Source organism: Dipodomys spectabilis, unplaced genomic scaffold, assembly GCF_019054845.1.
Source record: "Dipodomys spectabilis isolate Male_0828 unplaced genomic scaffold, ASM1905484v1 ptg000190l, whole genome shotgun sequence".
Taxonomy (NCBI): Eukaryota; Metazoa; Chordata; class Mammalia; order Rodentia; family Heteromyidae; genus Dipodomys; species Dipodomys spectabilis.
Window position 1 is genome coordinate 6,707,445 of NW_024870867.1, and position 27,528 is coordinate 6,734,972.

Consider the following 27,528-nt stretch of genomic DNA (forward strand, 5'->3'; position numbering starts at 1 on the left):
TTCATGTGAGTGCTTCTAACATGGGGGAACTCATTCGCCACAACTCGCAGAGCTGGATCTGAATTATTCTACAATGAAGTGTGTGTGTGTGTGTGTGTGTGTGTCTGTCTGTCTGTCTGTCTGTCTGTCTGTCTGTCTGTCTGTCTTTCTGTACTGGGGTTTGAAGTCAAGGCCTTGTGCTCCTTCTTGGATTTTTTTTTTTCCCCTCTAGACTCATGCTCTAGCACTGGAGCCACAGCTTCACTGCTGAATTTTTTGCCTGTTCATTAAGGAAAAGAGGCTCTCAGATTTGTGTGCATGAGCTGATTTTAAATCTTGATCCTCAGATTACAGTATGTACAGGCATGAGCCACCCCTACCCAAGGAGACTGATACATTTTTGGGTGCGCCGGCTGCTCCTGGGGCTTGAACTCAGAGCGTGGGCACTGACTCAAGGCTAGCACTTTACCACTTGAGGCACAACTCCACTTGCAGCTTTTAGTCGTTAATTGGAAGTTAAGAGTCTCACAGAGTTTCCTACTTGAGCTGGCTTTGAACTGCAGTCCTCAGCCCTCAGCCTCCTGAGTAGCTAGGATTCCAGGTATGAGCCATTGACTCATTGATTGATATTTTTAAAAATAGGAAAATTGGTCTCTAGAAGTTAAAGATCTGTGGGCTAGACATGTGGCTCAAGGCCAGCCCAGGCAGAAAAGTCTATTTCAATGGAAAGAAATTTGATGTAATGGCATACACTTGTCATCTCAGCTATGACGGGAAACCTAAAATAGGTAGATCACCATCCAGGCACACACCTGGGCAGAAAATGAGGCTCAAAAAAATGTAAAAGAGTTCTGGAGGTGTGTCTCAGTGAGACAGTTCCTGCTTGGCAAGCTGAGGTCCCCAAAGCAAATCCCAGTACACCCCTCCCCCCACACACACACCACTATATTTATCATTTCCTGTTCTAATCATCCTGTCTTCTATTTCTGTGTTTCTCTCCCACTATTGAATTAGAAATTTAACACGTTGGTAGGGGAAAAAGGAGCTCAAATGAGTGGAGGGCAGAAACAGAGGATTGCAATTGCGCGAGCTTTAGTTCGAAACCCCAAAATCTTGATCTTAGATGAGGCTACCTCCTCGCTCGATACCGAGAGTGAATCAGTTGTTCAAGCTGCGCTGGAGAAGGTAAGTGAACAGAAGCATTTCTTCTTCCCATATTCTTGGTTCACTGTTATTTGAAATGCAAGAGCGCATAGATCTGCCACATGGTACTAAGTGCTAGACACTCCTACGGTGAGGAAGCAGTAAGTGCTTGAATTGGGGCAATGTATGATGCACACGCATGCATGAAGACCCCTCGTGTCTATCTACTCCAACAGATGTGGACCTCCAACCTCCCCCCACTAACCACTGGGAACCCACAACTATGGCCATGAGTATTCATTTTTCTCCCTTACATACCGGGGTAATTCTCATAACTATAATCACACTGGTGTACCAGAATCTTTGCTAGCTGGGTGCCAGTGGCTCACACCTGTAATCCTAGCTACTCAGGAGGCTGAGATCTGAGGAACAAGGTTCTAGGCCAGACCAGGCAAGAAAGTCTATGAGACTCTTCTCTCTAATAAACCACCAGAAAACCAGAAATGACGCTGTGGCTTAAGTGGTAGAGTGCTAGCCTTAAGCTGAAGAGCTAAGCGATAACACCCAGGCCCAGAATTCAAGCCCCACAACTATTTGCTGTATTAATTTTATTTTTATCATGGGTCAGTGTGGAAGGACAGGTGTAAATCTGCTTTGAGTGAGGATTTCTGGTCTCTCGTGGGGTGAGGGTAAACGATGAAATTCTAGCTTGGTAAATTAGATGGGTGACATGCTCCTTAGGCTTCTTAGGAAATGGCTCATGGCAAAGGGGAGAAGCCAGACACAGTGAGGAAACAAAACTCCACCTCAGTGCCACCAACAGAGCTTGTAAATTCAGGTCTCTGAAGAGGTCTCTGACTCAGTGGGTCTCCTTGATGCCAGTCTGTCTGAGAGCCCTGGGTAGCTCTGCTACATGATACATGATACAGCCTAACTCCATGAAAGCAGACTTTTTTTCTGGTTTTTGTTGTAGTACTGGGGTTTGAACTCAAGTCTTCACGCTTGCTTAGCTGGCACAAGCCCAGGTCTTTTATCACTGCTTTTTTCTCTTTTTTTGTCAGTCATGGGTCTTGAACTCTGGGCCTGGGTAGTGTCCCTGAGGTCTTCAGCTCAAGGCGAGCACTCCATCACTTGAGCCACAGCACCACTTCCGGTTTTCTAGTGGTTAATGGGAGATAAGAGTCTCACAAACTTTCCTGCCAGCTCTGGCTTTGAACCTCGATCCTCAGATCTCAGCCTCCTGAGTAGGTAGGATTACAGGTATGAACCACCAGTACCTGGCCATTACTGCTTCTTTTTGATACAGGGTATTTATTACTTTTTACCTGGGCCAGATGAGACCTTAACTCCTACTTCCTAGGATAACCGAAATGACAGTTGCACACCACCTGCTCACCTATTGAGATAGAGGTTAGGGATTTCATGTCTGGCTGGGCTCAGACCTTGATCTTGCTGAACCATGCTCCTGCATAGAGCTAGGATTGAACAGGCAGGAGCTATGGGCAGAGAGCCAGTAAAGAATTTGTTTTCTTTTTCTTTTTCTTGTTGTTGTTGCTGGTGGTGATCATGAGCTTTAACTCAGGGCCTGGCAGCTGTCCTAATTGTTTTGCTTAAGGCTAGTGCCCTACCACCTTGAACCACAGCACCACTTTGGGTTTTCTGGTGGTTAATTGCAGATATGATTCTCACAGACTTGCAATCCTCAGATCTCAGCCTCCAGAGTAGCTAGGATTACATATATGAGCCACCAGCAACCAGCAAATAAGCATATTTTTGCAGCTTCAAACGCATGCAAGTTGCTAACTAACAAAATAGGGCACAATGCAATGTATTCCCTGTTCCTAGGAATCCTGCCTCCCCTCCTATATTGTTTTATTAACACCTCTTTTTTTAATCTTATTATCTTCCACTTACAGGAAGTAGTAGAATCAGTGAAACTAACCAATAGTCATTTAAAAAAAAAAAAAACATAAGCCAATTGTTTCCTAAAGCAAAAGTAGGTTTTAACTGAAAAACAGCAATGAAAGAAAAGCTTCAGTTCTGTCCTCACTAGCACTATTGCAACAGCTCACTCCTAGTTACACCACACCCTCTTCAATCTCCACCGCCTTGCTTTGCTGTTAAGCTTAAAGTCCAATGACATCATGCTTCTGTGAGAATCCTCCAGTCACTCCCCATTTCACGTTAAAGGAAAGCCAACCTCCTTGCAGTGAACTCTATGCTGCTGGGTTCCATGCTTCTTGTGGGATATCATTCCTTTCCTCCCCCTCCCCTGCCCTTTTCCCTCAGATTGGCCTTAAATAGGACACAGCGCTTCCCAAGGGCATGTAGGTTCTCCTAGCAGAATGTGGACTCTGGGGGAAAGGCATTGATTGGTCACTCTGGTCCTCTCTGAAACAACGCATGACCCTTAACAGGCAGCAAAGAAACATGGTTTGAAAAGACTTTGGGGGAGGGGCAGGTGGCTCAGTGGTAGCGTGCTTGCCTTGCATGCGTGAGACCCTGGGTTCAATTCCTCAGCACTACATAAGCAGAAAAAGCCGAAAGTGGCACTGTGGCTCAAGTGGTAGAGCGCTAGCCTTGAGCTGAAGAGCTGAAGGACAGCACCCAGGCCCAGAGTTCAGGCCCCACAACTAACAAAAAAAAAAAAAAGCTAGGCATTGGTAGCTGACACCTGTAATCTCTGGGTTCAAGTCCCAATACTGGCACCAAAATAAATAAATAAATACATAAATAAATACTTTGCATCAGTGTGATTCAGGATAGTACTAAAAGTGAAGTGCTTCTCTCCCTCTCCCTCTCTCCCTCTCCCTCTCTCTCTCTCTTCTTCCCTCCATCCTCCCTCTCCCCCTTCTTTCTCTATCTCTCTCTCTATCTCTGCCCTCCCCCCTCCCCAACCCTGATTCTTCAATTTAAGGCTTGAGTGGTGCTCTTTAGCTTCTCCACTTAAGAATTTGCACTCTAGTACTTGAAACCAGCTCCACAGCCAGCCTTTCTGGGTGCTAATTGGAGATAAGAGTCTCATGTACTTTCTTGCCTGGGCTGATTTCAAACCACGATCTTTAGATTTCAGCTTCCTGAGTACCTACGACTACAGACATGAGCCACCTGTGCCAGCTTTGTACTTAAAATTACTATAAACTAGTTGTGCATCACCAATCTTTTTCCCCCTCACTGGTCCTGTAAAAATACAACCAATCACCAATCTTGTTCAAGAGAAAAATCTAGGGTTGTGCCAGACACCAGTGGCTCACACCTTAATCCTAGCTAATCAGGAAGCTAAGATCTGAAGATCGAAGTTCAAAGCCAGTCCAGGCAGGAAAGTCCGTGAGACTCTTATCTCCAATAAATTACTCAGAAAAAGCTGGAAGTGGTGCTGGGGCTCAAGTGGTAGAGTGCTAGCCTTGAGCACAGAAGGCTCAGGGACAGCTGCCAAGCCCAGAGTTCAAGCCCCAGGACTAGCAAAACAAAAACAAAAACATCTAAGGTTGGTGGATAAAGGTTTATGTCTAAGGCTCAAGCTTCTACTTTGCTGCTAGTTTGGATCCAGTATGTTGTGGGTCTTCTGAGATCCCTTACATTATATGACTTAGAGAATTGATCAATAAGAAAACTCCATTGTGTAGACTATTTTTCCTCATTAAGCTCTAAGAAATAGTCACTTAAGATCAGAGCAATTTTTACATACACACACACACACACACACACACACACACATATTCTGGTGTGCATGTTCTGTAACTATTACATGTCTTTCTCTATGCTTATATATGGATTTGGAGAATTTATGATTTATTTTTAACTATTTGTAGCAACATGATGGGTAATTAGGAACAGAAAGGGAATTTCTACAAGGGGATTTCCTTGGCTGGCTTGAAGCCAGAAAAACAAAGACAAAACACTCTGCCTCTTGCTGATGTCATTGGCCGTCTGGTAAGCCTCCTTCAGCAAGCTCATCTTTGTAAGGCTTACCTTTAAATGGTAAGCTTCTAACATCTTTTAGAGAAGTGAATTTGATCAATCGAGGTACCCTTGGGAATCTGGCTTAAGAAAGGGAAAATAATTATACTTCATCAGCAAAAAAAATAAAAAAGAATGTACCAATATCCTTTACAAAGTGATTTCCATGTAATATGTAAGAGACTCCTAGAAACACCAAGACTCTTTGTAGGCCATTGTTTGAGAGGTAACACAGGGACACATGGTAACAGTTCTCACATGAGCTACGTGTGGCATTTACCTCCCATCTTCCCATCGGGGTTCACAAAGAGGTTACCTAACACCTGAGCCATAGTGAAGCCAGCACTGGGGCCTAGATTGTGGCCCTCTACCCACTCACATAAGCATGGTACTCAACTACCTCAAGAATCTACCTCTGACTGGGGCCAGTGACTCGTGCTTACAATCCTAGCTACTCAGGAGTATGAGATCTGAGGATTGTGATTCAAATCCATCTGAGTAGACAAATCTGTGGAACCCTTATCTCCAGTTAACCAGCAAAAAAGCCAGAAGTGGAGCTGTGGCTCAAGAGGTAAACCAGCCTTGAGCAAAAAAAGCCAAATGAGACCACAAAGCCCTGCATTTAAGCCCCAATACTAGCAAAGAAAGAAAGAAACCAGTTGTTCATGTGCATCCATAGGAACAAACGCCTATTAAAACAGAACATGTTTGTACATTATGTTAGCTTTTTTTCCTCTTAACAAGCCAACCATGGGTGGGAAGGTAGTGAGACTCCCACACTGCTGGGGCTTTGAAGGTGGGGTAACCACTTTGTAAAGCTGGCAAGGTCCACACAGCAGATCAGCACAGCAGGCCACAGGCCCTGTGACCCATCAAGTCCTTTCCCACAGTAGAGTATACCTTGTAGAATTACATGCTCACATGAAACATATATAAGAATCTATACATAACTTTAAGCAATGGAAAACTCAAATCCAAATCAAAGGTAGGTTGGATAAGGCCAAGTGTATCATGCAGTGGAACTTTACCCAGTAATAAGAATGAATTATCTGGAGAGGGAAGGGATGGTAGGGAAAAAACAAAGGAGGGGGTAACAATGCTTGATAGGAAATGTACTCATTACCTTGCTCATGTAACCGTAACCCCTCTGTACAGTACCTTTACAACAAAATATATATAATAAGAAAAAAAGGATGAATTATCTACAACCCTAGGCCACCAAATGGAGAAAAAATATAATACTGAACAACAACAAAAAGACCCAGATACAGAAAACTATATACTACATGGCTCCATTAGTGTAAAATATAAAATGTCAGCCAGTCACTCACATCTATAATCTTAGCTCCTCAACAGGCTGAGATTCAGAGGATTGTGATTTATGATAGCCCAGGCAGAAAAGTCTGTGAGACTCCATGTCCAAGTAATGAGCAAAAGGCCAGGCTGAAGGCATAGCTTACATAGGAAAACATCAACTGAACAAGCAAACGGAGCAATTGCAATGCCTTGAGTTGAAGCCCTGGTACTGAAAGGAGGAGGAAGGGAAAGAGAGAAGGAGAAAGAAAGGAGGAAGGCAAAAGTCTTCTCTGTTGCTAGAAATGAGATAGTGGCTCCCCTGGGTGGGTAAGGTGTATTACTGGACAGGTCATGGGCTGGCATCTGGGTGCTGGTAATGTTCCACTTCCTAATTTTGGCTCGTGTGTGTGTGTGTGTGTGTGTGTGTGTGTGTGTGGTTTGGAAATCCACAATGTCAACCCCTATAATGTGTGCATTTTTCCTTGTTTATGCTATAAATGGGATCTAACCATTGAAATGCAATTACAAACACAAATGAGTTGAATTACAGATACAGTTGATACTGTACTCAACTATATGTGGAATAGCCCTATTTCAAAGGTAGCAAATAATGAATTTAAGCTAATTCCTTTTGGTTTCTCCTATTAGATAGCTCTGAAATGATCATTTGGGTCCTTTCTAGTTCTAAAGTAGCATGGTTATCAAAAACCACTAATGGGAAATCAAGTTCACTTTCTGACTTCCTTTTTTTCTAATTGCTAATAGTTTCCCTAATCTACTAAGATTTCCAGATGTCTATATCCAAAGATAAGATTCTTCCATATCAAAACTGATACTAGGAAAGGAGCTTTCTTGACTACTGAACAGGTTATTTGTACTAATTAATGTTTCTTTTTCATACATCCTGTGCTATAGGCAAGCAAAGGCCGGACAACAATGGTAGTAGCTCACCGACTTTCTACTATTCGAGGGGCAGATCTGATTGTCACAATAAAGGATGGGATGGTGGTGGAGAAAGGAACACACGCTGAACTAATAGCAAAGCAAGGCCTGTACTATTCACTTGCAATGTCCCAGGTAATAACCTTATAGTCACACATTTTCTTTTTTCTGGGTCCCAGAATTTGAATTTAGGGCTTCACACGTGCTTTCTTGGTACCCTAGCAACTGAGCCAAACCTAGAGGCTGGCTTTTTGTGAGCTATTCTAAAGATGGCATCTTATGGACTTCTCTGCCCAGCCTGGCTTTGAGCCTCCATCATCCAGATCTCAGCTTTCACAGCTGCTTGAATTATAGTCATGAGATACTGGTCCCTGGTTTTAACTTTTCGGAGGTAACAAATACTTTACTAAAAATTAGAGACCTTGGCTCTCACCAAGCAACCAAGGTTGTTTCACGATTCCTATGAAGAAGGTGAGCATGTTTCATTGGCTTGGCATTATGAGAAGTATGGCAGAAGTTAGATTAATGGCTTTAAAAAGGGTTAAGGATATAGCTCAGGGCATTTGCCTAGCATTCACAAGGCCCTGAGTTCAATCACTAGCACCAAAATGAAATGAATAAAATAAAACACTATGTAATGGCAAATAAAGGCCAGGCACACTACAAATAAGGCTTCTGATTTCATGCTGCAATTTGTTATATGTTAGAACACAAAGAGCTATACACAGAATAAACACTCAGCTATCAAGGCAAAATGCAAAATCATGCAATCAGATGTTCCAAGGAGAAATAAAAATTAATATTAATAAGGACCCAGAGAGCTGTATGGCCCCATAGAAGGCCTCGAGGAAGAGTCTTTTAAGGCTTACAAAGTCGGAAGAGAAGGGAGAAATGAAGCTGCAAGGAACTAAAAGGGTACTTGATATAAAACTGAGGCAGAAAGGCAGTCAGTCATCCGTGTGCCGAGGTGAGTGTTGGGGAAAGAGGGAGGAAGAGGGAGGTAACAAGGGTAGACTGAGGTTGGAAAGGTGCAGGAAGCATTTAATCCTACTTACTGGCATTCAATAAATATCCGCTTGGTGAAGAGATACACAGACAGATCCAGGCTGTGTACCAAACACAGCCCCTCAAGGAAAAGTAAAACGCACATCGGACAATCCAAAGGAGCATGATGATTCTGGAGGCACATGGCAAATAGACATTCTTCACGGCCATGTGTCAGCGAGCCATGAGACACCCTGTGGATCTGATGTGATTTCTTGCTTGGGGCACATGAGCAGCAGAGATGGAATCGGCCTTGCTGTCTCCACAGCTGCACTCCAGTTTTTTCCTTGTAACCTGGAAGGCAGTTTTTCCATGGAGAAGTCATCTCAACCTTCTTGGTTGGGCCATTCTACTTTAACTGACTGCTCCTACCTTTTTGCCAATTGGGACATTTAAAAAGTTATGAGCCTCTGTTGCTTCATGAAATTTATAACTTCAGACGTTAAACCATGATGCTAAAATGAACTACTTCTGAACATATCCTATGAAGTAATGAGAGGAAGACAAAAGTTGAAAAGGTTCTGGTGGCTCATATCTATAATCCTAGCTAGTGAGGAGACTGAGATATAAGAATCTTAGTTTGAAACCAGTCTTGAGTGAAAACGCTAATGGACAGCTCTAGTACCAGCGTGCACATGTGTGCAAACACACACACTAAGTAAACAAACAAACCCTGCCGGGCTCCAGTGGCTCATGCCTATAACCCTAATGCTTCAGGAAGCTGACATCTAAAGATGTCATTTCGAAACCAGTCTAGGCAGGAATGTCCATGAGACTGTTATCCAACTAACCACCAAAAAGCCAGAAGTGAAGCTCTGGCTCCAGTGGTAGAGTGCTAGTCTTGAGCAAAAAAAAGCTCAAGGACAGCAGCCAGGCCCTGAGTTTTATCCCCAGCACTGGTGCCAAAAGCAAACACACAAAACAAAGCAAAACCTAATTCTAGGTTTATTGTACATTAGTCCAAATTTCATGTTTCATTTAAAAATATTAGTTAAGCGGCGATTTGACTATTGAATTTGCATAATTTTTATTCTATAAAAGAATTATGAAGGGCTGGGAAGGTGGCTCAGTGGTAGAGCGCTTGCCTCGCATGCTCAAGGCCCTGGGTTCGATTCCTCAGCACCACATAAGCAAAAAGAAAAAAGCCGGAAGTGGCGCTGTGGCTCAAGTAGTAGAGTGCTAGCCTTGAGCTGAAGAGCTGAGGGACAGCGCCCACGCCCAGAGTTCAGGCCCCACGACCGGACCCCCCCCCCCAAAAAAAAAAAAGAATTATGAAGTAATTTTAATGTTTCAAAACCAAAATAAATAACAGTAAAAGAAAATAGGAAAGCCAACTGAAAGCTTTTGATATTTTTAACAACTAGTATAGTTATTTCTGGGCTGAGAATGTGGTTTAGTGGTAGAGTGCTTGCCTAGCATGCATGAAGTCCTGGGTTCAAGTCCTCAGTACCATGTAAATAGAAAAAGCTAGAAGTGGCACTGTGGCTCAAGTAGTAAAGTGCTAGCCTTGAGCAAAAGAAGCTCAGGGACCATGCCTAGGCCCTGAGTTCAAGCCCCAGGACTAGAAAAAAAACTCACAATTATTTCTTTCTTCGGAATAACATTATGTTTTTTGTTTATTTGTTTATTTTTGGTCAGTCATGAGGCCTGAACTCTGAACTGGGCACTGTCTTCAGCTCTTCAAGGCTAGCAACCTACCACTAGAGCCACAGCACCACTTCCAGCTTTTTCTGCTTATGTGGTGTTGAGGAATTGAACCCAGGGCCTCAGGCATGCAAGGCAAGCACTGTACCACTGAGCCACCTTCCCAGCCCCAACATTGTTTGTTTTTAAAATTCTTTTTAATTATAAAATAATTAATGAAAACAAACGTGATATTAGATCATGAATTTGCGTTTTCCACAATTTAGGAAAAATAAAAATGTTTGTTCTAATAAATACATAAAAATATCAAACATCTTATTTAGTAGTCTCCAGTTACCTAAAATTATGTCTAGTCCGAAATAACAAGATCACTTTAAATCTTAATACACCACGAATAAGTGTAAATAATATCTCCTCTGTGTGTGTGTGTGTGTGTGTGTGTGTGTGTGTGTGTGTGTGTGACAGTACTGGGGCTTAAACTCAGGACCTGGGCACTGTCCCTCGGCTTTTTCACTCAAGGTTAGCATTTAAGCCACCTTCCATGTCCAGCTTTTTGCTGCTTTACTGGAGATAAGGGTCTCACGGTCTTTCCTGCTCAAGACTAGTAACTCATTTTTTAAAACATTGACTATACAACTTGCCTCAAACTTGGCTCAATTGTGAGAATTCACTACAACCACAGAAACCATGGTGTTCAAGCTGTTGAGAGGACTCCAAACCACAGCAGGGCAAAGTCGGGAAGGCCGTGAGCTCCAAGCTTTGTTGCAAGCTAGCTGCCGCTTACCAGCTTTGGGATGGGCCAAGACAGGTGCATTCTTGGTGCTTCCTAGTTCTAATCTCCATCATGAGGAATACTCGAGTAGCAAAAGCAATGGCAGTTTTCAAAGGACCCTTAATACAGTTCCTCGGAATATTTTAGACAGTACTCTAATGAGAACCTGTCCTTCTCTACTCAAGGATATTCAAAAAGCTGATGAAAACACGGAGTCCACCACGTGTTCCACTGAAAGAGACACCAGCACTTTGTCTCTGGGTGCTGCAAACAGCGTCCAGCCCGACTGCTCAGGCAAGGCTGAAGAACCCACCTGCAACAAACAGGTAACTCTTCACCTGCCAGCACGTTGGTCCCACATGCTCTCCAGTTTTGATTTCAGTCGTACAAAATTGATCGTTAATACCAACGACACATTCACATCACAAGACAAAATCTTTCCCAAACCTCCCAAGGCATCTCCTAAGACTACATTTATGTCACAGCTCTATGTTGGGGACAAAAAAATATCACATGAGAATCTCATTCTATCCATGAGCAAGCAAGCCATGGGCGAACACAGTACCTTGAAGTGAGGGGTGAATATCGCCTGTGATGCTCAAGGTTGAGGTAACTCATGCAAGGATATAATGCACCCCACTCAGGATACAGGCCAGCTCTAGCACATACAGTCCAGCCCTCCACTCCTAGGCAGAGCCTAAGAAGCCCTGCTCACTGGAGCAGAGAGACACAGTCCCACAGTTCTCCTCCTCACCTCACCGGAGCCCCATATTGCTGCAGGTGCTCCCCAGGATCGCTCTTCAGTCTCCACCTGATTGCAGGCCCCGTTTCTCTATCTCCATTCTGCCTCTTTCCTCTGAACCTTCCCAACCCCCACCATAGGTCTCAAAGCCCCACTCTGGATGTTCTTTCTCCTCAGCACTCCGCCATAAAAAGCATTTTATTATCACCCCACCTCAATCCACACTTTTCCCAGCCTCCATTCCCTGAGGCCTGGCCCTGCCCCTACCTACTGGGTACTGCTTCTTCACAGACTGGCATGCCTTGAAAGCTTGTACCCTGACCCCAGCGTGTGGGGGTCAATCAACAGCTTGTTGGAGGAGACGGAGTGTCATATCTCCAGTTCCAGGACCACTGCTGCCTCCCAAACTGGAATTCCGTGCTTTTCTTGGGTCTGACAGATACTGAACTGCCCTTCCTCTTCCCACTGCCTTCTATCCACTCTTCTCCATCGCATGTGTCAACAACCACCTCAATTCCCTGGATTACTCGCCTTAAAGCCCTCCCTCTGCCCTTGGCATTGCCAACCTGTTCGTTGGTTTATTAGTATAAAGGTGATGTACAAAGGGGTTACAGTTATATAAGTCAGGTAAAGAGTACATTTCTTTTTGGACCATGTCACTCTTTCCCTCTCTATGAGTTTTTTCCTCCTGTCCTTCCCTTTCCACTCACTTTCAACATCATGTCCAGTGAGTACTGCTTTTAACTTAGATCCAATTCATTCCATTGTAGTAGTTAGTCTTTGGGGTTTTCATAATTACACTCTTCCCTTTTGCATTAGCTTTGATTTTTTAAATTTATTTAAATAAACAAGAAAAATATGTTTCAACTTTGAGCTCTGTTCTAAGCATTTAGTGGCTTTTAAAGCTGTAATCCATGACCTCCAAAGGACCTCTGACACAATTCTCTGATAGAATTCACAGGACATTATTCTGAATGGGTAAAAACATACTAACCCTTGATAAAAGTATAATATCTATTCCAATTATGAATATAGGCAAAAAGCTACATGTTTTTCTGTAATGTCACCAATGAACATCACAGAAATATTCATATGTCCCTAATACTCAACATAGTAAAACTTACTTCAAGAATCCAATAAAAAGCCACTATTCAGGGACTGAGAATGTGGCTTAGTGGTAGACTGCTTGCCTAGCTTGCCTGAGGCCCTGGGCTTGATTCCTTGGTACATAAACAAAAAATTAATAAAATTAATTTAAAAAATGTTAAAGCCATTAGTCAACCAAAAAGGAAAATGTATCCAAAATGAAAGAGAAAAGAAAAACATCAATAGAAGTAAACTCAGAAATCACACTTTGTAGAATAATAGAAACACTAAACAATCATTTTCATTAGATTTTATACATTGATATGTTAGAAAGTGAGGGACAGAAGATATGGAAATCATTTGAAGGAGTAATGATTTTTAAAAATTCAAAAATATTTGATGAAAACTTTTGGACTGAATGAGCAAGTAAAAATAGAAAACACACAAATAATATTAGAGATAAGATGAAGTCATTATTGATTTTACATATATTAAAAGAATAATAATCTTATGAAAGCATTTATCCTAACAAACTCTGCAGCTTAGATGAACTGGACAAATTTCTTGAAGGACATAAATTACCAAAACTCACTCAAGAATAAATCTATAGGGGCTGGGAAGGTGGCTCAGTGGTAGAGCGCTTGCCTTGCATGCCTGAGGCCCTGGGTTCGATTCCTCAGCACCACATAAGCAAAAAGAAAAAAAAAGCCGGAAGTGGCCCTGTGGCTCAAGTGGTAGAGCACTAGCCTTGAGCTGAAGAGCTGAGGAACAGCACCCAGGCCCAGAGTTCAGGCCCCTGACTGGACCCAAAAAAAAAAAAAAAAAAAAAAAAAGAATAAATCTATAGCTTGAATAATGTCAAATCTTTTAAAATCTCAAATTAATTTTAATAAATTTTAATCAATTCAGTTTATTTGTGGTTAGAACCATTCCCATGAAGAAAGTTTTAGCCCCAGTGGTTTTGCCATGCAATTCTATAAAATAGAAAGTTGGTCTCCTGAGACCAAGTTTATTATTTGTATGTTATTGAAATTAGACAACAGCTTACAAGAAAATTATACATACAATTACTGCATATATGGAGATACTCATAATAAAACTTAACAAGTCTAATCCAACAATCTATAAAAGGAAAAGTAAATCACTATCAAGTAGGAATTTTATAAGTGGCAGAAGGTTGATTTAAGGTTCAGAAATTCATATTATTTTCCTAATTAAAAAACTAAAAGGGGAAAATCTTATTTTAACTAATGCAAAAAGAGTCCACAAGCTGGTGTAAGTATAAAATTTCAAAAGCACACATTCTTACTATATGAAATGAATTGTTCCGTTTTAGAAGATTTCCTAACAGAAATCAAAGTCAATGTAGATGAATGCTCAATTCAGCTTCATTTTTAATTATGCAAAACTAGAATCCAAGCAAACTTACATTAACAAGTGAATGAAAAAATAAATGGTGGTACATTCATATAATGGAATAATCCTCAGCATTTGAAAGGACTTAAATACTAATTCATAGAACAATGGGGATAAAACTCAAAATAATTATGTTGGGCAAAATAAATTAGATGAAAGATGAGAGTCAGTTGCTTGCAATTGTAATCCTAGCTACAGACTGAGAGCTAGAAGCTTAAGTCTCAGGATGAGCTCTGGCAGAAAGGTATGTGAATAACTAGCAAAAAGTCAGGCTGTCTCCATGACCCAAGTAGTAGAACACCAGTCAAGCAAGTGCAAGACCCTGAGTTCAAAAGCTAGTACTGCCAAAAAATAAAAATCCATAACATAGGAATGCATTTACATAAAATTCAAAAAAGAACAAAGTAAGCAATCTAGGCAGGCAGAAAGCATATCAGTAATTTCGGGAGGGGAGCAGGGAAGGATTAACAATGAGAGAGGCTGAGAAAAGCAAGATAAGACTGATAGAGCTAATGGCTGTGTATATTTCCATGAGTATGTAGGTCTGGCTAAACTTACCAGCTTAGACATTTTATGTATGTAAAAGTTATTGTTAGGAATAATGGCTCAATAAAGCTCTAAAACACAGCAGATGAAATTTTTCATTGTGTAGGAACAGTTTTTCTTTATAAAATTCTTTCCTCTGTCTTTAAACTATATCTATTTCTTATTCTTATATCACATTTAAGACTACCCTGCATATAATATATTTAGGTAGCACCATATCTTCCACAGCTTTACAGAAGGTATTCAAGTTGTTTTTTCTTGTTTAACCTTTTTTTTCTTCCTATCTGTTGACACAAATTAAATGATATCCATTTTAACCTATTATTATCCCAGAGGCAAAAGGACATCTTCCATAAATTATCTGTGTAATATAGACTATCCAGTAGGGACAGGATGCCCCCTCTTCGCTTCCTGGCTCTGTAATTTACTGCTATTATACCCTGGGACATGCTAACCTTAGCTTCACCTCAAAATAAGGTAATTTTGTTAAATATTATGTTTAGCACTCTACAAAACGCAATGCACAACTTTCCTAATTTCCATGCATTCTTGTGGACAGTTAAGTAACTAGGTAAAAAAAAAAAAACAGAGGCCTCTTCTGATGATTGCTTCAGAAATTTTCAGGAAGAAAGACAACTGTCAGACGTTGAAACAAACTCAGATTAAGCTCATGATTCTGAAAACATATTTCAAAGCTGGTAGAATTATCAAAGTCCCATTGTCCAAATGAGAATTTGCCAGTCTAAATTAAAGCCAGAGTCAGAATTAGAAAACTTATTTAACAGTCTTTCCTAAGGAATTCTCTGATTGTGAGTTAATAAATACCAAGATTATAAGTTAATGCCAAAAAAAATTTATCTTGTGAATAACGAAGTCTTTTTTTGTCTGGTTTCCTACTCAAAATAGTGACTTTGCCAGGTGCCCAGTGGCTCAAACCTGTAATCTTAACTACTCAAGAAGCTGAGAAATGAGGATCAAGGTTTGAAGCCAGTCCAAGCAAGAAAGTTCATTAGACACTTATCTCCAATTAAGAAGTAAAAAGCCAGAAATGAAGCTATGGCTCAAGTGGTAGCATGCCAGTCTGAGAAAAAGAAATCTAAAGGACAGCTTCCAGGCCCTGAGGTCAAATAACAATAGTAATAAGAATAAGAATAACAATAATGATTGACCAAAACCTTAGACCACATAAAGGAGACATTCATCATGCTATGATCTATCCTTCGGGAACTGTGGCCACTGTCCTCTCTCCCTGCACACATCCAGGAAGGGCTGGCAGGTACCACCATGCTTATTAGCACTGAGCTGCTTTCTCTATGGAAAACCCAGGCTTTTGTATAACACAAGCCTCTGTCTTTAATAATATCAGCAACAGTCATGTCTGCTAACATTTATTGGATGTTTGTTGTTTACAAAGTCCAAGTTAACTTACATTCTAAAAATAATCCTACTGGATGCTAGTGACTCATACCTGTAATCCTAGCTACTAAAGAGCCGGAAATTTGGGGATCTGGGTATGAAACCAGCCCTTGCAGACAAATCTGATAGACTTTTACCTCTTACTGAAACAGAACAAAAAGCCAGAAGTAGAGGTGTAGGTCAAGTGATAGAGCTCAGTCATGAACAAAAAAGCTAAAGGAGAAACCTAGGTCCTGAGTTCAAGCCCCAATAGGGGCACAAAAGATAGATAGATAGATAGATAGATAGATAGATAGATAGATAGATAGATAGATAGATAGATAGATAGATAGATAGATAGATAGATAGATAGATAGATAGATAGACAGATAACCCTGTAAGGTGAGAACTGATGTGTCCTTATTTGGAAAGATGAGGAAAGTGAAATTCAGTGAGATAAAATAACATGCTCAGACATACTAGCATTTCACTTGTAAATAGGAAGCCCAAAGCAAGCTTGTAGAAAAGTATTAGAAAAAAATATTTGGTAAATAAATGATGAACCCAGAACACTTTGAAGCTTCAAATCCTAGTAACACTTTTACCTTCTACATTTTCTTTGCTTAGTTTCTACCAAGATTTTGCCCTAGGCTATGCTGTGAGACTGAACTGTTAAATAAGAATGATGAAAAGTAGACCTATTATTTTTTTCTGTGATTCATGGCTATCAGAACATGTACACTAATTTTCAGCTTTTGAAGGAGAGCCACTGAGTGAAATGCAATGCTGAGATTGTGCAAATAGTCCCCTTAGAGAATAACTCCTTTATGTTTCATAGCACAGGCAATGAACATTTTCTAAGGAAAATGTTTTACCTTGCTGCTGATGGTGTGTCCTATGTTACATTACAGTTCTGTTTGGGAGCACTCAGCTGTTCTGACTTGCACTGTGCTCTCAAACTACGGGTGTTCACCAAGGTATTTCATTTATAGAGACGTCTTCCTGAAGTTCCTCTATTGAAAATTTTTAAACTAAACAAGTCTGAATGGCCCTTTGTGGTCCTGGGGACCTTAGCTTCTGTGCTAAACGGATCTGTTCATCCTGTCTTTTCGATCATCTTTGCCAAAATGGTAACGGTAAGTACAATTCATTTGTGGATGTGTTTACAGTCATAATAAAGTGTGTCAGAGAGAAAACAGATTTGCTGTACACTTACCAAAATGGGGGGATGGGGACTTTCAGCAGCTCAGTGGTTTGTCCCTAAACTAGGGCCATGGTGGGAAGGTTATCTCTTTTCTTGGGAGATAAACCACATCTATTGTGCCATGTTTGGCTGTTAACTGAGTGATAAGTAAAGAACTTGCTCTGTTTTCTAATTTTGGATTCAGCATTGTATCAGCAATCTTACTTAAGCACTAAAGCAATAAAACAGGCAAATACTACTACCCTCCTTTCAACTAGCTGAAACAATGACAGTGTTTTATTACCAGCCAGCTCAGGGAGAGGAAAGAAGAGACTGGGATTGTGCCAAAACAAAAACAAAACAAAAAAAACAAGAGCTGGCTGGTTCCTGGCTCAAAGATCTTACTAGATCCGTGCATAAATACCAATATAATGACGAACTTTATCCATTTCTGGGGTGTCTTTCAACAGGCCCTGTATCACAGAAACCACTCTCAAGAGAGGGATGTTAAGAAACCTAAATTATTAAGACTTTTTAGAAATAATAATTCGAACCAGGCACTGATAGTTCACACTTGTTATCCTAGCTACTCAGGAGTCTGAGATCTGAGGATCACAGTTCAAAACCAGCCCAGGCAGGAAAGCCAATAAGACTCTTATCTCCAATAAACTACAAAGAGAAAAAAAAAGGGCCAAAAGTGGAGCTGTGGCTAAAGTGATAGAGTACTAGCCTTGAACAAATAAAGCTCAGGGGCAGTACCCAGGCCCCTGGTTCAAAACCCAAGACACACACACACACAGAATTCCAACATCCTGATGATGGGGGTGGGGGGGGGGGAGGTTGCCCAGACTGAAGCTTGAACACAGAGCCTAGGTGCTGTCCCTTAGCGTTTTTATTTTTGCTCAAAGGTGCCACTCTGCCACTGGCACATTGTAGCTTTTCACTAGTTACTTGAAGAGCAGAGTCTCACAGACTTTCCTGTCTGGGCTGGCTTTGAACCATGCTCCTCAGATCTCAACGCCCTGAGTAGCTAGGATTAAAGGAGTGAGCCACTGGTACTCAGCTCAAACTGATGCTTTAATGGAAAGTATACTATGGCATTAAATAGCAGAGACAAGACTCATGTGTCTGATACTGTATTTGCATAGCAAATATCAAAAATTCAAAAGTAAATTAAGTTTATTACTAGTAGACAATAGAATAACACTATGCTTTATCCCTCAGAAACACATAATCTTTTATTATATTGCAATTCATTTAGAAAATCTGATGTATCTACACATATTGGGGTTTTTTTTTGGGGGGGGGGGGGGTTCTGTATATTTTTCCTTTAAACTCCTGATGGAAAAATCTGTTCCTTTTCAGATGTTTGAACATGATAACAAAACCACATTAAAGCATGATGCCGAACTTTATGCTATGATTTTCGTCATTTTGGGCATTATTTGCTTTGTCAGTTATTTCATGCAGGTAAACTTTTGGGTAGGGGTTGTATGGGGTTTAAACGCAGGCTCTTGCACTTGCTTGGCAGATACTAGACCGCTGAGCCACACCAGCAGCCCATGTTCACACTGGTTATTTTGTGATTGAGTCTCACTACCTGTCCAGGCACATACCTAGACTGTGATTGGCCAATTTTAGACTTCCATCCTAGCTAAACTGAAAGGCATATGCCATTGCACCCAGCTATTGGTTGAATAAATGCCAAGGCTGGCCTCCAGCCATGATCCTATTCATTTCAGCTTCCCAAGTAACAAGGATTACAGGCATGAGCCGCCACCAACAGCCAACACTTGGCTTCATACAGGTAAATTTTTCGTAAATTACACATCACTAAGCAGGATTACTTCTTGGTATTGTCATCTCAGAGTTAAAAGTATAATTAAATGTCACAAAGAAATAGAAAAGTGCTTGGAATAAATGTAGATTTTTTTTCTTTGTTTCCTAGGGTTTGTTTTATGGCAGAGCGGGGGAAATTTTGACCATGAGATTAAGACAATTGGCATTCAAAGCCATGTTATATCAGGTCAGTATTTTCAGCTGTAATTTTCTTATCTTATTTGAAATGCATTACAAATGATTCCAGTTCTTAATTCTTTCTCTAGCATTTTCTTGGCCTCATCTTTTCCTTAAATCACTGAAAAGCATGCTTTTTTGTTTTGAGCAACAAAAATCTGATCTCAGCATCCTTGTTGTGCATCTTTCTAGCCAGGCACTGGTAGCTCATGCCTGTAATCTTAGCTACTTAGGTGACTGAGATATAAGGATCATGGTTTGAAGCCAATTTGGGCAAGAAAGTTTGTGCAACTTTCATCTCCAATTAACCACCAAAAAGCCAGACATAGAACTGTAGCTCAAGTGGTTGAATGCTAGCCTTGAGCACTAAAGCTCAGGGAGAACATCCCAGCCCTGAGTTCAAGCCCCAGTATTAGCACACGCAAAAAAGTGTATTCTTCTAATAAAAGCAGGACTAAAATCATGATGTTGGAATGGAAAACAGGGTTAATGGTCCATGTCTGTTCCTTGCATTTAGTTTAACAATATTTTGTTTTATTTTCTGGTGCTGATACTGGGACTTGAACTCAGGGGCCTGGATGCTGCCCCATAGCTTTTGTGCTCAAGGCTGGTACTCTGCTACTTGAGCCACAGCTATACTTCTGGCATTGGGGTGAGAAGAGTCTGATAGGCTATCCAGCCCAAGCTGATTTTGAACCATGATTCTCAGATCTCAGCATCCTGAATAGCTAGGATTATAGCCATGAGTCCCAGGCACCCAGCAACAAATTTGTCATCTAAAACATTATGTAGTATTGTTTGATCATGGGGATGAAAGATAAATTAGAACTCAAAACGAGAACATTCCTGAGGGTGAGGAACTGAACATTCCTCTAGTTCTCTTCTAAAGGTCAGTTGTTGTTCTTTCCCTCCACTCTTGAAGCAGCTCTCAAGTCTGAACCCAGGTAACATTGGCCCAGCTGGCAGGTCTACCAGCTGTGAAATAATTACCACAAGGTGGATCAAGTAGCAACCTCCACACTGAGTCTTGGGGGAAAACATTTCAGATTGGCACCTCTAAAATTCCTTCATGACGCTGAGATGGATTGGGTTACCCTGAAATCCAGTAATCACTGGAGCCCTTTGCCTACTTTTGGTCTGACAAATTCACACAGCAGGAGCAAATAGATTCCTGCCAGGGTAATTTCTTTGCAGAAATAGATTTACGGTCATTCTGGATGATTCCATCAAAAACCAGTTTTTTGTATCACATGACTTTGAGGTGTAGGGCTGCCTTGAACCAAAAGGCCACGGTCTTTGTACTCTTAGGCAATCCCAAGATAGAAAAATGCAGAGATCAAAGTTGGGGGGTTCACTTGACAACCTGAGGCTCTGAAGCACCACCTACTCAAAAAAGGTACTCATCTGGTACTTAATGTACATATATATGTACATATTATATATATAATGTACATATATATATAGTGGGAAACTTGATGTGATTGGTGGAGGAAATAGGTGGGAGGGAAAAAGAGAATGATGGAAGGATGACTCTGATCAAGATGCACGATATACATGAATGGACATGTTAGGTTGTAAATTGATTTAAAATCAATTTTAAAATCAAAATTAAAAGAAAAAACTAAATTTAAAAGGTCCCATCTCACATGCTTCCTTTATATTTGAGGCATCCCTTACTTGAGAAAAATAAAATAGGAGCTGGGAAGGTGGCTCGGTGGTAGAGCGCTTGCCTTGCATGCATGAGGCCCTGGGTTCGATTCCTCAGCACCACATAAGCAAAAAGAAAAAAGCCAGAAGTGGCGCTGTGGCTCAAGTGGTAGAGCACTAGCCTTGAGCTGAAGAGCTGAGGGACAGCACCCAGGCCCAGAGTTCAGGCCCCACGACCAGACTCAAAATAAAAGAAATAAATAAAATAAAATTCTACTTGAAAGATCATAAATTGATTTAACCACATATCTCTCCTGTTACATCTGGACTTTGTACAATGTATGAACACCTTTTGTCTTTACTTCAAATCTTTCATAAAGGTGAGACTATATTTAACTAACATTTTTCACACTTGTTGACAATTTCTGCTTGTTTTTGTCTTCATGAATTCATGTTTTTTCTCCTGTCCAAGAATATTACATCTTTCTAGAACATTCTGTAAATGTTTCCTGAAGACTATAAATTATAATGTTTTCTAAGCATAACTTTGAACTTCCTATCTATCCACAGAATGCTTATAAGAATAGAATCTCCTGATCATAAGTCAGGCTAACCAGTAGTTGTTCATCTCAGTTTCATGATTAATACTGGGTATTAATCCTTTTCCTAAAATTAGTCATGTGAACACTAACAGTAAATTCTTGGATAAAATAAACATGTGCTAACCTATAAGCCATAAACTCTGCCCTTCAAAAAAATCCTGCAAATGCACCCAAAAAACCCATGCTACTTCTCTGATGTTATTAAATTTCCCACAAAAATCAATGCAGTCCCTTTTAGTATATTACTTCTTTTCCATTGTCACCCCTCAACATTCTTTTATATATGCTTCTTAAAATTGGAGGGAGATTGTAGTTTATTTAGTGTTTCCTCTGTAGCCTTACAATTTTTGCTTTGTCTATAGTATTGAAAGCTCTAAAATTTTACTTAACTTTTATTGCTTGGTTTTTGTCATAAGATAAAACTTTGAAGACCTAGAAAGCATGCTAGGGCTTGCAGGGTTTTTATAACTATTTTGAACTCTCATTTTAGGCATAGGTATTTCTAAAAATCAGACATAGTCTTTTTGTAGCTAGAAAATCTGTATTTTATGTGATTACTTAAGTTCCTTTCAGTGAAAAAGAAATATTCTAATTGTTGCTGACTTCCTTGATTATAAATAATTTATTGCTTCTTGGGTTTTAAAACTAAGCTTATATTTTTAGTGGTAAATATTGATCTTTGGAGCAGGGGTAGGGGTGGGTGGTTAACAGATATGAAGTTGATTTTTGCCCAGATCCCTTAAATTGGATTAGCTATGGCTTCTGGGAGGAAGGGATTGTTTTATCCTAAATTCATTGTATTGGCCGTGACCTTTCAGGAATTTCAAGAAGGACCTAAGTAATCTCCAAAAGAACATGAAGGATCAAGTCCTAAAGCAGGAGAAATGGGGGAAATGGATGATGAAACTCAGCTGTAGGAAGTGGAGCTGTGGCTCAAGCAGTAGAGTACTAGTGATTGAAAAAAAAAAAAAAAAACAACCCTCAGCTGAGGAGCTTGAGCTGTTAAACAGGATAATCAAGACTACGGACTCTGCACCCTGGTTGTGGAAGTTCAAACCCTGACAGCAGCTTTTGCCAGCTGTGATCTTAAGCAACTCACTTCATGTCTTAGGCCCTGGGTTTCTCATTTTTTGGGGGGGTCCGGTCGTGGGGCCTGAACTCTGGGCCTGGGCGCTGTCCCTCAGCTCTTCAGCTCAAGGCTAGCGCTCTACCACTTGAGCCACAGTGCCACTTCCGGCTTTTTTCTTTTTGCTTATGTGGTGCTGAGCAATCGAACCCAGGGCCTCATGCATGCAAGGCAAGCGCTGTACCACTGAGCCACCTTCCCAGCCCCCCTGGGTTTCTCATTTATAAAATGAGGAATCATAGGTTCTCCTCACAGAGTGGTTGGCTGTGAGGACTAAGTAGGAAAATACATGCCAAGCAGTTATTTATAGTGTGAATATTTTTGTTTGTTTCTAGCAGAGGGAAGATGTAAGAAAAAGGTCTTACTAATAATTATTTTACCATCAGGAAGAAGAAAAGCAAATTTGTTCTCACTGGACACTAGCTATGATTCAAAAACAATCTGATAAATGCTTTGACAAATCTTGCATTTGTAGGAAAACAATCCTGTCTATGAATGAGCATTCACAATTCAATTGCTGACATGTGGAAAAGCAATTTGAAACATCTTACTGATTGAACATAGCATCATGTTTTGTTTTGTGTATCAATACCATGGCTTGAACTCAGAGCCTTGTACTCTCACTCAGCTTTTTGTTCATTGTTTGCACTCTACCGCTTAAGCCAACTCTGTAGTTTGACATTTTGCTGGTAAATTAAATATAAGGTGTAGAAGATTTGTCTGCCCAGGTTGGCTTTGAACTATGATCTTCTGATTTCAGCCTTCTGAGTGGTTAAAATTACAAGTGTGAGCCACCAGTGCCCAATTAAGTCTACTCACTTTTTTTTGTACTGGCCCTGAGCTTGAACTCAGGACCTAAGAGCTGTCCCTGAGCTTTTTGTTCAAGGCTAGTGCTCTACACTTGAGGCACAGCTGTACTTGCAGCTTTTTTTTTTTTTTTTGCTGGTTAATTAGAAATAAGCATTTCAAAGACTCTCCTGCCTGGGCTAACTTGGAACCACAGCCTCAAATTTCAGACTCCTGAATAGCAAGGATAACAGGCATGAGCCACTGGCACCTGATTCACAACTCCCATTTTACCCTAAGAATGATATGTCATAGCAAGTTACTATAGAAATCGAGAATGTAATATGTAATGTTAAATTCTTTTCTCTATATTATTTACTTCAGAATTCTATCTGAAAACCCTTTGTATGTTCCATGCCATGTGGAAATCAAGAAGCAATTAGAAAAATATATGGTTTGTGCTAATCTGGGAGAAAAGTCTATACAACAACATGCCAGTAATGACTTCTGGTTCAACTGTTCACACTTCCTGAAGCTGTGCCTTTGAAATGGCTACTGTACCACCATGAACATCTTGGGGTGGCTTTGGGACAACTAGACCCCTAAGCTCATTGGGACACCCTCCCAAAGCTAGGCTCACAATTGCTGCTACTGTACCAGAGTTGCACCTACCACAGTTCCTACCATATTCCTCTAATTCCTCTCCTTCTAATTCTTCTAATATTTCTACACAATTAATACATAGCCCTCAATCTGTTTTGGTTTTCCTCTTCTTAACTAATACTCATGTTTAAGAAACCTGAGCCTCCGGGCCTAGGTCAACAGCTTTTTATGTTCTTTACTCACTGTAAAGAGCCAGTCTCCACATGATTTTTTTTTTAATCCACAAGAGATACAAGTAGTGGGAGGCAGGGGGAGGAACCCTTCACCAGCCTATAAAAGAAAACCAAAATTCCTCAGGCTGAGAAGTGCTGAGAAGTGCTGTCTCTATTAGCTGTTGAAAATGAAATTGCTTCTTCCATTGTGCTTTTATTGCTCATATTTCTGACCTGCCTTCTTCAGATTGCATGTCTCCTGGCTGTATTTGTCTTGTGTTTCCTCAGCATCACACAATGCCTGGTGCACCTAAAATTGGGGGATAATGTGAAGAAGGGCCAGGTGAAAAATGTGCCTATGTGGATCCGAAAGAGAGGGAAAACAGACTTTGTCATTGTTAGTCTGTTGAGGCAAAAATATTTGAAAACATTTCTAAATTGTGTTGGGCATCACTTTACTATTTAAATAGAATCTTCTCTCTGCAAAGGACTTGGGAGAGTCAATCTTCAAATTACTTTGATGAGGGTCTAATAATTATTTTTGAACATAGATTATTCCACAATATGGAAACATGGTAATGAGTGCAAATGGCTGGGCTTCCATTGTTCAGTTTACTACACCTACAGATAGATCTTTGTGAATAAGAATCAGAAGTGAGTGTTCCCAAGAATTAGGACCTGGTGAGTGAGAAAGCAGAGAAATGGACCTTCTAACTCACTACAGCAAAGTTATCTTATTGTATGTATGTGTGCTAGTATTGGGACTTGAACTTAGGGACTTATGCTCTAGCTTGACATTTTCCTTCAAGAGTGTCATTCTACCACTTGAGCCACAGCCTTACTTCTTGCTTTGTGGGTAATTTAGAGATAAAACTCTCTTGATTTGTCTGCTCAGGCTTTCTTCAAACTGCAGTCTTCAGATTTCACCCTCTGAGTAGCTAGAATCAGGCATGAGCCACCTGCTTTTTGGCCAGAAAAAACTATTTTTGATAACCATGTTACTTCTCTTTTTTCCCGCAGGATATTGCCTGGTTTGATGATAAAGAAAACAATACAGGAGCCTTGACCACAACATTGGCCATAGATATAGCCCAAATTCAAGGGGTATGTACACTACGTTGATTTTACAGTAGCATGTATATGTGGTGTACATGTGTTTACTTGCACAGTTCATCTCTGCCTGGTTGTGGGCTAGGCTGGAGTAACTCTCACCATTAAGATAATCGGGTAAGCCTTTGAGATCTGGTTCTTTTAACCAAAATTAAAGAAGCTTTAGTATATCTAATAGGATAACTAAACCACTGAGAAGATATGAAGAATGAGAGAAAAGAGCTCATAATAGAATTGTAAAAAAAAAATTTAATGTCACAAATGAAAGAAAACATAGCTACCTCTGATTTTTTTTCCCACTGATGTAGCCCGAGCTGGTCTGAAACTCACACTCTTCCTACCAGGCCACCCAAATGCCTGGATTACTGATAGGCACCAAGCTCTGCTCCAGAAAATTTCTTTTTTAAAAAAAAAATACATAATTTGCCAGGTGCCGGTGGCTCACGCCTGTAATCCTAGCTGCTCAGGAGGCTGAGATCTGAGGATCGTGGTTCAAAGCCAGCCCAGGCAGGAAAGTCCATGAGACTCTTATCTCCAACAAAAAAACACTAGAAAATCAGAAGTGGCACTGTGGCTTAATCAGTAGAGCACTTGCCTTGAGCTGAAGAGCTGAGGGACAGCGCCCAGGCCCAGAGTTCAAGCCCCACGACCAACCAAAAAAAAAAACAAAACATAATTTCGAGGGGCACTGGTGGCTCACGCCGTAATCCTAGCTACTCAGGAGGCTGAGATCTGAGGATCGTGGTTCAAAGCTAACCCAGGCAGGAAAGTCTGTGAGACGCTTATCTCCAATAAACCCCTAGAAAACTGGAAGTGATGCTGTGGCTCAAGTGGTAGAGCTTGAGCTGAAGAGCACAGGGAAAGCATCCAGGCCCAGAGTTAAAGCCCCATGACTGACAAAAAAAATATATGTATATATACATATATATAATTATATATACATAATTTTATTGTTATTATTAAGGTGTTGTACAGAGGGGTTACCATTTCATAAGTCAGATCATGAGTACATTTCTCTTTTTTTAGACAATGTCACACTTTCTTCACTTTCTCCCAGTTTCCCCTCCCCTTATCCTTGTCCACAAGTTACATAGGTCATCTTTCATATCAGAAAATTCCCTTTCTCTGTGCTGGTACTGGGACTTGAACTGGACACTCTCCCTTAGTTTTTTAGTTCAAGGATGGGGATGAGTTAAAGCTCCACCCAGTTTTTGTTGTTGTTGTTGTGAGTTTGTGTGTGTGTGTGCCAGTCCTAGGCCTTGAACTTACAAGTCACAGATCCACTTTTGGTTTTTAGTGGCTCAAGATAAGAATCTCATAGATTTCCCTGCCTGGACTGGCTTCAAAACACGATCCTAGATCACAGCCTCTTGAGCAGCTCGGGTTACAGCGTTACAGATATGGTTCCCAGAATTTTTTTTTAATTTAACCCTGGAAACTAACATCTTAATTTATACCAACTTCAGTGCCTGCTTGCCTGTAGACATGATTCTGTGCTAGTTGTTACCCAGATGGAGTCACATAAACAAAATGTTTATGCAACATACTCGTTAATTAATGATGCCATCAGCAGCTTAATGAGTGTCAGTCATACTTAAGTGCAGGGTAGTGTGCAAGAGATGTAGAATCATTTGTTACTTCCCTTCCAATTACTTTAATACAATCAGCCTTTCTAAAGCAGTGAGATTTCAATTCTGATTGAGCAAAAGAATGCAAAACAAGATCTCATTTTTACTTAAGAAGAGCAGCACAGTATGTGTCAGGATACAATAGTGGCACCCCACTCATGTTTACTGAAACACTATTCACACTAGCCAAATTATGAAAACAGCCCAGAGTCCCTACAACTGATTAATAGGTTTTCTTAAATGTGTTACAGTTACACAGTGGAGTATTATTCAGCCTTAAAGAAGAGTGAAATTGTGTTGCTTACAGGAAAATGGATAGATATAGATCCATCATATTAAGCAAAGAAAACCATCCTTCTACTTATTTGTTGTTTCTAATAAATAACATCTCTTATTGAGTGAATTTAATGAGACTATTGTTCAGCTTGATTCTTTACAAGCATCTGACTAATACCGTTTTATCACCTGGAACTTCCTTGTTGCAATTAGTTAGTAAATGCTTGTCTCACAACTTCTGGGCAAGTCAAACTGTTTTCACTGAAACAGAATAAATGGGTGGATCCTGAAGGTTTTGAATTTACTGAATTTAAGAAATAAAATGACCACAGAAAGTGTCTACGTGCTGCTGGGCTCTGGTGGCTTACACTTGT

At 40.5% G+C, this 27,528-nt stretch overlaps 1 protein-coding gene across 1 annotated transcript in view; it reads left to right on the forward strand.

Moving 5' to 3' along the window:
- Abcb5 (ATP binding cassette subfamily B member 5) overlaps positions 1–27,528 on the forward strand; it is a 78,684-nt gene that overhangs the window by 21,880 nt on the left and 29,276 nt on the right. The window contains exons 13-19 of the mRNA XM_042695830.1: positions 994–1,164; positions 7,294–7,455; positions 10,966–11,106; positions 16,958–17,101; positions 18,514–18,618; positions 19,097–19,174; positions 25,161–25,244. Coding sequence (XP_042551764.1) covers positions 994–1,164; positions 7,294–7,455; positions 10,966–11,106; positions 16,958–17,101; positions 18,514–18,618; positions 19,097–19,174; positions 25,161–25,244 — 885 coding nt within the window. The remainder of the gene's footprint in view (positions 1–993; positions 1,165–7,293; positions 7,456–10,965; positions 11,107–16,957; positions 17,102–18,513; positions 18,619–19,096; positions 19,175–25,160; positions 25,245–27,528) is intronic.